This window comes from Drosophila hydei, unplaced genomic scaffold, assembly GCF_003285905.1.
Source record: "Drosophila hydei strain 15085-1641.00,03,60 unplaced genomic scaffold, DhydRS2 tig00000172-arrow-pilon, whole genome shotgun sequence".
Classification (NCBI taxonomy): domain Eukaryota; kingdom Metazoa; phylum Arthropoda; class Insecta; order Diptera; family Drosophilidae; genus Drosophila; species Drosophila hydei.
The window spans coordinates 2,438,469-2,451,804 of record NW_022045682.1 but is presented as its reverse complement, the minus strand read 5'-3'; the positions used below and the strand labels follow the sequence as shown (position 1 = coordinate 2,451,804).

Here is a 13,336-nt window from a genome sequence, read left to right as displayed (position 1 = left end):
TGTTAAAAGTTGAAGCGAAGACAAAAGACTTGAAAAATTAATCAAATTATTTTTTTCTTTACTAGAGAAAAGTGAGGTTGGGTTAACTTTGGACAAATATTAATGAAATAAAATGAAAAAATTAAATAACTAACAAATAGTCCTTTACTTTACTATTTTAAAAAATGCTTATCGATAACAATTATATATCGATTAAAAATATATATACTTTACTTCTAAGCCAGCGAAAGAGCATTTAAGAGAAAGTTTTTGAGAAACTAACTTTATCCTGTGATTGCTCCTTTTAAAACAATGTTTTACAAGTTTCCTCTTGTTGCAGTTGTACTTTCTCTATCTCTATCGCTCTATCCTTCTGGCCGCGTCTGGCTTTTTGGAAAAGTTTTTAATTGCAAAATGCCCATTTGTGCAGCATAGGCAGACAACAATGCCGCCCCCTTAGGCTAAATGTTGTCGTTGCCTCTGGACAAGTTTCTCGTAATTTGGGCATAATTATGACACAGCCAACATCTGTCATGGCTGCCACGGCACGCCTGGCTCCGCCTTTTCGCAATACTTATGCAATTTACATTTCCGACCGAAAACGAAAACTTTTTGCTACATTTAAGAACTTTAATTACACGCAAATGCCTTGCATTGTCAGCGGAAAATAAATAAAAGTAGAAAAACTTTTCTAGAAGTTGCAAAAGACGAACGAGCTTTAACATGCATTAGAGTTGCGTCGCTGCGTTCACAACAGGTTCTTTAAAAATGGCTACTGAACAACTACTGCTGTGTTAGCTGAACGCAACATGTAAGTTGTTCAGGAACTAGGCGTTCATTTGTTTGCTTGCTTGCTTCACTGCTCAACACTCTCGTATTGAACGAAAACTCTCCGCTCTAGCATGCGGGGTGGAGGCAGAGGATGAGCAGAACTTGCTGCCGCCATTGATAAAATTGCAATGCCAATTCCGGTCAGTAAACTTTCAATATAAAAAGTTTTTGTTGCTGTTGCTGTTCGGTGCATGTCGGTCGCGAATCAGCTTTACAGCTAAATCCAGTTACGCAAGTATTATATATACTAGATCGAATCTTAAAATATAACTTACAATTTTCTACAGTGTAATTTCTACACACTGCTTTAAGCCGTTTAAACGAACTTTGCCGTGATGTCTGCTGATGGGTATCGATGGCTAAATTGAAAATTTCGTTAAGCTGCGTAGCTTGTTGCAAGTGCATGCAACTCGTAGCATAACTCAATTAGCGCTTCATTGTTAGTTATTGTTGCATTTGCCTTGTAACTGAATTTATGCGCATTTTGTTCACGCTGCTTTGCACGCGGCTCGCTCGAAAGCGAATTCATCGTGTGGAAAGTGAAAATACATGCTAGCTCATGTTCAGGGCACTGTTACACACACACACAGGCATACTCACAAAGTTACATATACATGCACTCGTAATTGGAGCGAACTTAAAGTAATTCGTCAAAAACGCCCACAGTTGGTGGCCCTTGTAAATTTATTTGGCTTTGCGCTTTGTATAACTACTACCGCACGGCCGCACCTAGGTTTTTCTCTTCCTTTTTATATATTTTAGCAAAAAGCTAATGTGCCGCTAATTAGCTTGTGTGTAGCAGTTGGAAAAAAGAACTCCCAGCGGCTTGTTCACAATGGCACGCAGCACTGTACAAGTTTGTCAATTACGCCGCTTCATATGTCAAAGAACAGTAAAAAAATGAATTCGCCGCGGGTAACAATAATGCATGAGTAATAATTACTCAAAGGATCGATATAAGAATTTGCTGTAAATGAGTATGTGCAAGATGTGCCCAAGTAATTGTTATCGTTTATCGAAGAGTCTTACGCATTTCCGGCTTTATTTAAATGTGAACTTTTATTTTTACAAATCTAATTGATTGAAATATGTAATTCCTGACAAATCTGTGGGAAAACATATTATGAAGATCTTGAACAACTTTAATATGATTCTTTGATTTTCAAATCAAAATGTTTTTCTCTTTGCATAGGAATTGCAGCAGCCGGAAATGGTTAATGAGAATCGAGCGCCTAAGTTGGCTGGCTATGATTTCTATCATAGCGTGTTGGGCGCACCACGTTATGTGGTTGCACCAATGGTGGATCAAAGTGAATTGGCATGGCGCATGCTCTGCCGGCGTTATGGTGCCCAGCTCTGCTATTCACCCATGTATCATGCGAATCTGTTTGCCACTGATCTAAAGTATCGCAAGGATGCCCTGCAAACGTGTCCCGAGGATCGACCATTGATCATACAATTCTGTGGCAATGATCCACAGCAAATATTGGAGGCTGCTTTAGCTGCACAAGATCATTGCGATGCGGTGGACATTAATCTAGGCTGTCCACAGGCGATAGCCAAGCGAGGGCACTACGGCTCCTTTCTACAGGACGAATGGGAGCTGTTGACAGAGATTGGTAAATATTATATGGATACGGGGATATGGTAAATGGCTTAAATGTACCTCCATTGTAGTGCGAACGCTGCATGAGAAACTCTCGGTGCCGGTGACTTGTAAAATACGACGCTTCGAGGATCGGGAAAAGACAATTAAATACGCTAAAATGCTGGAGGCTGCCGGCTGTCAATTACTGACCGTGCACGGACGGACTCGAGAGCAGAAAGGACCTCTAACAGGCATCGCTGATTGGAGCTACATCAAGGATGTGCGACAGCATGTAAAGATACCCATGTTTGCCAATGGCAACATATTGGGTTTGGATGATGTGCATCGCTGTCTGGACGAAACGGGAGTTGATGGGGTTATGAGCGCTGAGGGTAATCTACATAATCCAGCCCTCTTTCAGGGCATTGCGCCACCTGTCTGGCAAATGGCCAAAGAGTACTTGGAACTTGTTGATCAATATCCCTGCCCCACCTCCTACATACGCGGGCATCTCTTCAAGCTCTTTCATCATATGTAAGCATAAAGCATTTCGACTTTAATAGATTTTAACCGCCTACCTTTTGCAGCATGAACATACGTTCCAATGCACAGCTGCGGGAACAGCTGGCAACGGGCAATCAGCTCACTCAGTTCCATGCCGTTGTGGCCAAAGTGCAAGAGAAATACGAACCATATCACACAGGCGTCACAAAGTATGAACCGGAGGAAATGGAAGTGAATATGAGTGCCGATGGTGGAGAGGAGGTAAGTGTAGCTATCGCATGTACGTCATTGACTAACTGACCATCTCTCTGTGCTTGCAGTTGCCCATGCTGCAGCCCTGGTTGTGCCAGCCCTATATACGTGCCTCGCCTGAATCGCACCGGCAGAAAATCGCTGAGAAACAACGCGAAGCCGTCGATCCGAATCGCACTAAGCGGCAGTATTTTGACAATGCTGGGAATGAAATATCGAGGAAGCGCATGAAGAAACTGAGACGCCGCCAGCGACGCCCTAACAAAACGGATGCCCAGTTCCAGCTGCGTCACGAACGGCACCTCGAGTATTGCGAACAGTGCGCCAATCCGTTGGGCTCCAAGTGTGAATTTCGTCTGTGCAGGATTTGCTGCCGGGACAAATGCTATGCGGATGATTGCGATTGTCCTGGACATGGCATACTCATAAAATCGCGACGTGCCAAGGCTAAACAGTTCGAAGCCCACTGCAGGCAGGAGAATAACAACGACTCCGTTCCCATCGTTCCAGCTGCGAATCGAACAGCTATCGATAGGGATGACCCAGCATTAGCTGATAATGTTTCTTGATATCGGAATTGGAATCATAGCGAATTTGTAACGTCTAATGTAAGAAATTGTGCGAGTTCTTGTTCCTATGTCTTGCTGTGCACATAAAAAATTCAAAATTTGAAAGAAAAAAATTAATAATTAAATGTTTCTCATTCACGCAATTAGTACTTAAGTATAAATGACATTCTATAGAAGATCGAGTTAAAATTATTTAATTTATTCTTATAAATATACAAGAATATGTTAACTTGAGGCTGAACTTTGTCTTTCTCCATAGATTCATTTAGTTATTAGTTAGATTTAAATTTAAATTAGTTCTTACAGCCGGTACTTTCGTTAAATTTGAATTGTGTTCATTTAGTATTTTGATTTTTGTCTTCGGTGAATTTTAGTAAATTTCTGTGCACGTGGTATTTTTTCAGTATTTCGATAAGTTACCGATAACGGAAGCACAAGCAGCTCTGTTAAGGAAGCAACGCTTCAGGAGCGTGAACTGGTTCCGCACCTCAATAATTTTGTGATCAATCAATCAACAATTTATGTCAAGACAAAAAAAGAATAACAAATGAATTTATTCATTAAATCATAAGAAACAGTGAATATCCAAATAGTTAAAATTATTGCAAACCAAGCCAACTATTAAGTGGTATTAACCCCCACGCAAGCAACGCACACATTAAATAGTTTTTTTCTTAACGTGGAACTAGACTTGGCATTTGCTGCTAAGAAACTAAAAATTAATGAAAACAATTTGCAAATGGATGAGAATAGGAGTTTTAAATGCAATGAGCCTGGATGTGGCAAGGCCTTTTGGTATAAGTCGGCATTGAAACGACATTTAAATACGCACAAAGAAAACGATCCAGATGCGCCAACTGTTTCATGGGGCTGCAGCAATTGCACCAAAATGTTCTCGACAATCGAGTCGCTGCGACGACATTTCAAGTAAATGATGCGATTAGCAGAAAAAGGTGGAAATACTAATCCATATTACTTGCAGAACTGCCCACGGCTCTGTCTATGTCTATCCCTGTCAATATGAAGGCTGCACCCAAATGTTTCAGCGCAAGGATAATTTGACTCGACATGCGGCCTCGCATGCGGACAATAAACATTATTGCGACACCTGCGGCAAGTCTTTTGCCCGCAAGGATGCGCTGACAAGGCATAAAGTGTGAGTGCAAAAACAGTTAGAGCTTTAACTGTTGTTGTTAAGAAACATTGTCAACTGGGTTAGCCAAAGCTCTGTTTAGGACACAGATATCCTAATAATATATATATATATATATAATTCTATAGTGTCAAGAATAGATCTATTGAATGCATACTAAACACTCTGAGAATGCACTGAACATGTATTGCGACTTTAGACTTCTCACGTTTCGTTAAAGTCTAAGAAGAAGAGGAAAGATGAGATGGCATGGAAGGAAAGAAGATCAAAAATCAGGAAACAAGATGAAACGAGAGAATAACAGGCAAAATAAGGCGTGGCTGAACCCATAAAATATATATGTTCTTAATCGGGCCAACAAACTACAAAAGTTAGGAGACTTGATTGTTCGGGGTATCATATAGCCGAGCACTCCCAACTAGAGTGCCATCAAAATGTTTCTAAAGTAACAGCATATCTCATAGTCGCGCACTTCCAACCAGAAGGCTATGAACTTGTTTGTGAAGTAATATTGTACATTGCCCGTTAAAGCCCTAAATTCATTGTTAACATATCCTATAAGCTATATTCATCTAAGTCATTGCCTTTCTCTTCTATAGAATTCACACGCGGCAGGCGCAGCTGAAAGCCGCTGAAAGTCCTGACAATCCAAGCTCGAGACAAGGTCAAGATAGATCGAATTCCAACTCGTCCTCTATGCTCGTAAAGCGCCGATCTGTGGGCGTCTCGGTGTGAAAGTAAAGAGTAAAATGTAAGTTAAGATAATGTTATACTTTGACAATTTCACATATTAGATACACTTACAGGTTGGCATGAGCTCTTGGAAAAGAAGAAAGTTAAACAGCATTTGAAATAAAAGTTGTTACTTATCCGAAAATGATAGTTGATGCTAAAGTTTCGATGGGACTTAGGTTTGGGTAAATATGCTCATAAAAAGAACTAAAACAAATATAATAACATTTCTTAACCATTGTAAAAAACCACGTTCTTATTATTAAGTTCAAACTTTATAAATAATATTTAAATTGTAAGCAAATGTTATTCTATCCATGCAAAGTATGCGGACGACCGATAACTGGATTTTGGGAAATTTCCTCGCATTTGTGGAAAGTTGGTGGAAAACGTGGATATACCTATGAATTATATTATAATTTATGAATTTAAAATTTTCATTTAGAGTAAGTTGAAACAACAATTGAACTTAACGAATGAAAAAGTTCGTGACTATCGTTCATTACGTTTCGATTAATAATTGCATAAATATCGTTTATACCAATTACAAATTAAAACCACTAACTGCATTAAAACAATTTAAAAATCATTTTTCTTAATAAATGGTATAAAATTAAACTTAAACCATGGTGACATAAATCCTTTAAAAACGAATTAATCATTTATCGATGTGGCAAATCAAAGCTTTAATTGTCGCTTCGTACGTTGCCCACAATTCGATTTTCACTATTTGCCATCCCGGAAGAGTTTCAATGTATCGTATTTAATTACAATTTTCATATTAACTTGATCAAAATCTAAATGGAAATAAATATTCATTCTGAATCAATATTGCATCAATTTAAATTTAGCGCCAAGAATATCTTATTTCCTGTACGATATTAAAAACATCGATAACTTCTTGTCAGCAGCTCTGGTTGTAGGCACGTTTTGCGGCTGCGGCTGTTGCTTGAACAAAAAATGGAGCAAACAAATGGATTTTACGATTTTTGCATACCCTACAACAAAGATGACAAGGTTTTGCGTGGTTTACTCAACGAATTGGTCGAGTTGGGCTATAAGACGATAGCAATTGAACAGAGCTTTGATCACAGCAAGAAGGAGCCTGGCAAACGTGGTTCCGAAATGTTTCCCGAGCCCCACAACATAGAAAATATACGCCAGGAGTTTGCCAATAAGTTAAAGATATTGCAGCGAATAACTATACTATATGTGGATGTGAATGTGTCGCACGCAATGGTAAGCAAATAGATGAAATTAATATTAACTTAAATAACCAAAATGTCTTAGGGCGTTTCGTTAAATCTGCGCAAGTTTAATCTAATTGCTGGACAACCCAAAACGGAGGCAGCGCTAACTGTAAGTAGATCAGCTGCATGTTAAAGTTTGCTTGCATTCTTTACATACATTTTCTCTACTTTTCACATGCCGCAAATATTTCCATGCAAATTTATAGGCTTCACAATTTTTAATCGATAAGCTTTGTTTACATATTGATGAATCGATCATTAATTTATGCAAACATTTTCTAAGCCGCATAACGATTATTTTAAGCTGCATTAGAAATTACTATTCAAAATCAAAATATTACTAAATTGAATTAAAAAATGAAAAATATCGATAAGACTTCAGATAAAGTGTCATCCCTATTTTTTGAAGCACAGCTGATTAATAAAAGCACAACGCATCCGACGCCTGGAAAGCGTTTGAACTTTTGAAACGTAAATAGAGTAGAACAGGTATAGAAAGCACAAAACACATTACATGAAAATCTAGTTTAAAACCAAATTTTAATATCATTTAATATTTGGATTAATCATTACAGCACTGCTGCACCTCTTTTAATGGCGATATCATTACCTTTGATCCAACTGCCGGCTCACGTCTGCTTGTCCAGCGTAAACCCTATCTCATTGCAGTGAGAAGAGGCATGTACTTTGAGATAAAATACTCGCCCGCTATAGCAGACTCTAATAATCGCAAGGATATGATTAAGGTGGCACAGAACTACTGCACCAAAGGCAAATCAAGAAATATTATCTTCAGTAGTGGTGCATTACACGAATTCCAACTACGCGGACCATACGATGTGGCCAATCTGTAAGCGTGAATTATGTATACCCTGTACAGTGAAAACTCGTCATGGTTTAACACCAAACAATGGTACAGTAGTATATGTTTATCCAATCTGTTGCAAAACTTATAGTCAGTTTTCTAAAGCAATATATGTTTTAAAGATATTACTTGTCCACTTCAGAGAGTCTTCACTGTACACAGATTTTATATATTCCTTAAAATATATTATATATATATATATATTATATATTACCCTCAATCTGTTTGCCAAGCATGCAAGTCTTCCATATTTAACACTATATATACCCTATCTTTTTACAGGTCCTATATATTTGGACTATCTGAGAATCAAGGCAAAAATGCAATCGATCGGTTTTGTCGGCAACTTTTCCTACGCGCCGAATCGAGACGTTTGGGGAAAACAATTATGTTTGTTAAAGGTAATGGACCAATTGTATTCTCCGACAGTTCCGATGAGAATCAAAGTGACCACGATGTGCCTGATGAAATGGATGCTTTAGTTAAGGAAACAACAAGCGAAGAAGAACCAGAAAGAGAGTGTAGTCAAGCCAATAAAAGACTGAAAGTAGCATAAATAAAACATATTACTTTTTATTACAAACAATTCGTATAATGGAAGAAGGCCATTTTAAAAATATGGAAAATATCTATAAAATTCTCGAAGCTGTAAAATTTATTCTCGAATTTCAAATCGCCTACGGTCCTACATAGTGCGCGCACTTTGAAACGCAGTTATCGTATCGATAGTATGCTATCGAAAACGATAGTAAACTTTGTCCGACTATTTTTGGATTTTACAATGTACAGATTTGTGATACACAATGAAAATATGGAATATAATTAGAATAATCGTTAATCTTATATATTCTGTTCTATACACACAACAATTTGCTCACAGGTAGCACGTATTTTCGAGTGCATGTTAGTGCAATTAATCGCTACTTTAAAAATACTTGATATCAATATGCGCCTAGCACATATCGGTCATCCCTAATCGCTGCTAAACAAAATGGAGGTCTTTGATGTGGTGCGTACATGTCTGACAAAGTGCTGCTAAAAATTTGCGTAAAACGACAAAAATAAATTGATTAATTAATTAAATGTAACAGCAAAATGCAAATAAAGTTGCCGGCAACAATTTGCGCTAAAAACGAAACGAGTATTGAGCGTATTTCAAATGTTATATGATTTTCAAAGTCGACGATACGAAAACCAGACACTCGAACGAAGAAAAAAATGTGAAAGAAGTAGAGAGCGAGAGTACAAGACGACGGCGACAACGACAACCCAAACGACGAGAAAAACGGCAAAGAAATATGTATTTCGCGAGACGACGACCGCAGCAGCAGCAGCCGCAGTCGCAGTCAACGTTCAATTGTTTTTTCCGAATTATGGCCAAGTGCATGTGTATATATATGTATATATATGTGTGTGTGTATATGTGTTAATTAATTGGCATAGCTAGACAAAAAAATTATAAATCAAAGTAAAATGAATATATATTTTTATATATATGCAGTTCAAAGCGTGAATTAAAATGCGTTCGCAATGAAGTGGCTTCTTCAGCGTATTTAAAATTTTTTCGTTACCTTTTTGTATAATTAAAAATGGACATCGCTATCTGTCACTGTGTGAGTTTTGTGCAGTTGTCTGTATATACACGCATGCATGTGTGTGAGTGAATGTGATGGCGATGCTCGATTTTCGCCTGATGATGATGTTTGATTATAATAATGATTGCTGCCTCCCTGACTTTTTGTCTTTCTGTGCATATGCATGTGAGTGTGACTGTGTGTGTTCGTTTACGCTGCTTCGGCGAATAATTTATTTGTGTGGGTGTGGGTGGCGCCGCTTAATTTTATTTAATTTAGTTTTGCATTTCTAATTTCTTGTTATTTTACTTTTGAGACAAAAAAAATTGATAATTGATGCCGCTGCAGCTCTGCCGCGACAAAGCAACGCAGCTAAGCAGCAGCGTGCGGCGCCTTGTCAATGATTTTCGCCCATTTTCACAGTTATTTGGTGGGCTCTTGGCATGTGTGTGTGTAAGTGCGACTGCAATAAAATGTCTTATATTTGTGCTTGTAATTATTTGCCGTGGCGAGTTCGCCATTTATATTTTCATTTCTTTGTGCCCGCTGCTTCTTGCTACATTTGTTTTTGTATCTTAACTATTTTTGTTGTATTTGGTGAGTGGCGTGTGTCCCGCGTTGATTTTGCAAGCACAAAAACCGTTTTTCGCAGCCAGCATACATTTTAAATGTGTATGTATTGGTCTCTCGCTGCTGCAGCGTTGCCACACAATCGCATGCAGATGCACACACCTGTGCAAATGTGCTTGCTTGTTCGAGTCGTCGTTTTCGTGTCGCATGTAGTTCGGCTGCTGCGCGCCCCCGCTGCGTACATTTTGCGTGATGTTGTTCCTTGGGCTCTATTCATATTTCGTGCTTCGAGTAATAAGTGAGTGAGCTAGTGTGTATGTGTAAGTGCGTCCCTCATATACTGTGTGTGTGTATTTTCACTGATTTACGCGTTTGCACAGTTGCAGGATAAACAGACAACATCTGCATGCAACGGTATCCATTTAGCCCATATGTGTGTATGTGTGCGCTTGTGTGCAATGACAAAGCAGAATTGTTGCCGGCCCTTAATATGGCCTTTGCATTGTATTTTCTACATTTGATGTGTCTTGTCTCTGTCGCTGTTTGTCATTTGTCTACCTCCTTTGCGCACACACACGCATAGGCTAGCAGCAGCCACACGTTTTTCTAGCCGGGGCACTCGCTGTTTATGTTCGCGCGCTCTCTCTCGCACTACGCGCAATTGATGAGAGCGTAAATTTTCATTGCGCTCACGGGCGCCATCATCAAGCAGTGCTGCCAATTTCGCTTATTTAACGCCAAAATCTGACTGACGAGCGATATAAATGTAAGATTAAACACGATGCGCCAATTACGGCTAGCTTTCAAGTTTAACAATTTTATTTTGTCAAATATAAATTTAATACATGCACGGCACGCGTATATTGCATATATTACAAATTGAACGCTCAGAACATGTCAAGTATATGTTACCTTTGGGGTTAGTCCAATTAAAGAGTGGCTCTTTTGCCACCAAAACTAGCCTTTTTTGTTTTGTCTTCTGACAAGTTGGCAACACTGATGACAGCAGCTATTGCAGCAGTCTCGTCGTCTGTGGCGGCTGTAACAAAAATTTTTTTCTTCATGACTTCTTTTTAGCTGATTCTGCCTTTGCCCCAATCAGTTGCCACGGCTGCTTTTCCTTTTCCAATTACACAAACGTTTTCACGTCTGCCTCTCATACGTACATATGTACGCCTATTATTTTTTCAGCAATATCTATCGATTTCTTTGTGTTTGGCTCTGGCAACGGTGACAGAATGCCGGCCCCAATAGCCGAGTGCTGTGCGTATATCATGTTTAATTGTAATTATCGCGCGTGAGTGTGTGTGTGTGCGAGTGATTGTATTTGTGTGTGTGAGCTATTTGCTTAAGTCACAGCAGCAGCAACACAAAGAAGAAGCAGCAGCAATGGGCAGCTTCAGCTCAGTCGTTGCGCTTTTGTAGTTTTCGCCGCGTCCGTTTCTGTTACTACTTCTACTTCTGCTATTGCCGTCGTTTTTTCTTTCTCTTCTTTTCGCTTTGTTATTGTTGTAAATGTTGTTGGTGCAATTGTGCTACAATTATTATTTCGCATGTGTTGCTTCGTATGTGTATCTACACTCGAATTAGCATTGTTGTTCTTGTTGTTGCCATTCGCATTCGCCATCCGTCATTGTTCGTCATCATTCACATTTCAAAGTTGTCGATGTCGCGTAAAAGGCAAATGGCGCTGCATGCATAACTATCGATATGTTCGACGCCGCGCTCTGTCAATCGGGCAAACAAAAAAAAACCAGAAACGAATGCATAATCAAAAAGTATTCAATGTGAACTACAAAGCAATAAACACGCAAAAAGTCTAACGGATTAGCAGCCCCCAAAAGCAAAGAGGTGAGTGAAACAGCAGATATACAACTATACTAATATATATACACGTACATATATAAATATATACATATATACAAATAGCCGATACCTAGGCGCGAGTACTTTTTATATTATAATTATAGTTAATTAAGTTGGGTGCGGTAATGAAATTTCAAATGCGAATGCTATGCATAGACGAAACGTGAAATTTCGAGAAATTTACAACAATGGCAAGGCAGAAAATGCTTTTTAGAAATAATTATGTATCTTTAACCAAAAGCAGATACACACAAGCACAAGCACAGACACACATACACAAGCACAAGGCGGCCGTTGCCAGCAGTCAGTCACTCAGCCAGCAAATAAAAATGAACGAGCAAACCCACACACAGCCACACGAATTGAGCGAAAAACGAACGCACACTCACGTACCGACAAAGCTGAAATAATTTCAATCAACTCTTTGCTTGGACAGAAGACCAAAAAAAAATAATGTAGTAAAAAAAGAATAATAAAATAAACGTCACACGCGCCCCCAAACAACGTGATACAACAATAACAACGACTGCATCTGAGAGTTGGAGAGCGAGAGCGAGAGCGAGGGTGAGAGAGATAGATAGTAAAAGAAGAGAGCAAAGGCCGGCCTGGCATTTGAGTTTTTGGGCATTTCTGCTGCGGCGAAAAATTAAAGTAATAAAACTACAACGCGCTTTGCTTGACGTGCAAATGAGAACGACGGCGATGATGACGTCGAATCACTTGGACTATGGCGACAACGGCATAAACTGAAGCAAACAATTCATCGAAGCACGGCAAGAAGAGCACAACGACACACACACATACATTTACACTCGACACTCATGCATGACCGGTCGTCGTTCGCGAGAGCCAAAACGGCAAATGGAGAGCGCGAATGGATGGATGAAAGGCAGCAGAAGCAGTAGGCAGGCAGGCGGCGATCCAAAGCCAAAGCATATCATCCATCCAAAACCGAATCAAAACCGACCAAACAACAAGCAAAACATATGAACGACGACGACCCCAACGCACCAACACACAAACATACGCATACCCATTCGCAGGCAAATACACGCGCAGCCCATGCCCATGACAGAGCACAGATACAATACTCACACACATACACACTCATACTTATACGCGCGCGTACTTAAACGATATGCGAATAAAATAGCAACACCAACAACAACAAGAGCAAACAACATACCAACGGCAGCCGCCGCCGCAGCAGGGCAACTATGCGGCGAATTTGCACGAATCATGCGAATCTCCAATACTCATACACACACAGCTACTCTTATACACCCATACACCCATACACATGCACATGCATACTTAATACGTGTTTTGTACTTGTCGCCGTCTTCGTCATCATCGCTGTCGCTGGCCATTCTCGCCATCATGGCTGCTGCTGCTCTACACACGCTTTTTGTTGTATCTACGCGACGCGCGTTCGTTACATTTCACAGTCGGTCGCAGGCGTTTTGCCAGATTTCGCTTTTCAACCCCCCGCCTCCGCTTTCATACTACCACCACCACCCAACTTATCAAACTAACAAGCATTCACAGTAACAACAACTACAACAGCAACAATTTCTTCTACCAACTCCAAAAAGTAATCGTC

The 13,336-nt window shown here is 39.6% G+C and overlaps 3 protein-coding genes across 5 annotated transcripts in view; all 3 read left to right on the top strand.

Moving 5' to 3' along the window:
- Positions 1–3,872, top strand: part of LOC111602532 (tRNA-dihydrouridine(16/17) synthase [NAD(P)(+)]-like) — a 31,167-nt gene extending 27,295 nt beyond the window's left edge. The window contains exons 1-5 of one of the 3 annotated variants that reach the window (XM_023319659.2): positions 894–950; positions 2,003–2,429; positions 2,488–2,932; positions 2,986–3,163; positions 3,223–3,872. In XM_023319659.2, the coding sequence (XP_023175427.1) occupies positions 939–950; positions 2,003–2,429; positions 2,488–2,932; positions 2,986–3,163; positions 3,223–3,723 (1,563 nt within the window). In that variant the 5' untranslated portion in view covers positions 894–938 and the 3' untranslated portion in view covers positions 3,724–3,872. Of the gene's footprint in view, positions 1–893; positions 951–2,002; positions 2,430–2,487; positions 2,933–2,985; positions 3,164–3,222 lie in introns of those variants that run through there. The other 2 variants (XM_023319660.2, XM_023319657.2) reach the window with 2 other exon arrangements.
- Positions 3,873–4,152: 280 nt separating this feature from the next.
- LOC111602492 (zinc finger protein 93-like) lies at positions 4,153–6,178 on the top strand. Its single transcript, XM_023319558.2, has 4 exons — positions 4,153–4,650; positions 4,706–4,879; positions 5,476–5,627; positions 5,683–6,178. The coding sequence occupies exons 1-3, from the start codon at positions 4,463–4,465 to the stop codon at positions 5,609–5,611; spliced, it is 498 nt and encodes a 165-aa protein (XP_023175326.1). The 5' UTR covers positions 4,153–4,462; the 3' UTR covers positions 5,612–5,627; positions 5,683–6,178.
- Positions 6,179–6,510: 332 nt separating this feature from the next.
- Positions 6,511–8,279, top strand: LOC111602454 (ribonuclease P protein subunit p30). Its single transcript, XM_023319514.2, has 4 exons — positions 6,511–6,847; positions 6,899–6,967; positions 7,434–7,708; positions 8,006–8,279. Exons 1-4 carry the CDS (start codon positions 6,569–6,571, stop codon positions 8,277–8,279), a joined length of 897 nt encoding a protein of 298 aa, XP_023175282.2. The 5' UTR covers positions 6,511–6,568.
- Positions 8,280–13,336: the final 5,057 nt, after the last annotated feature.

Excerpts from the sequence above, each read along its gene's own strand:
- LOC111602492 (XM_023319558.2), top strand. The coding sequence starts at position 4,463 with ATGGATGAGAATAGGAGTTTTAAATGCAATGAGCCTGGATGTGGCAAG. Across the intron at positions 4,651-4,705 it reads TCGCTGCGACGACATTTCAA|AACTGCCCACGGCTCTGTCT; the intron begins GTAAATGATGCG and ends TATTACTTGCAG. Across the intron at positions 4,880-5,475 it reads GCGCTGACAAGGCATAAAGT|AATTCACACGCGGCAGGCGC; the intron begins GTGAGTGCAAAA and ends TCTCTTCTATAG.
- LOC111602454 (XM_023319514.2), top strand. The coding sequence starts at position 6,569 with ATGGAGCAAACAAATGGATTTTACGATTTTTGCATACCCTACAACAAA. Across the intron at positions 6,848-6,898 it reads TGAATGTGTCGCACGCAATG|GGCGTTTCGTTAAATCTGCG; the intron begins GTAAGCAAATAG and ends AAAATGTCTTAG. Across the intron at positions 7,709-8,005 it reads CCATACGATGTGGCCAATCT|GTCCTATATATTTGGACTAT; the intron begins GTAAGCGTGAAT and ends ATCTTTTTACAG.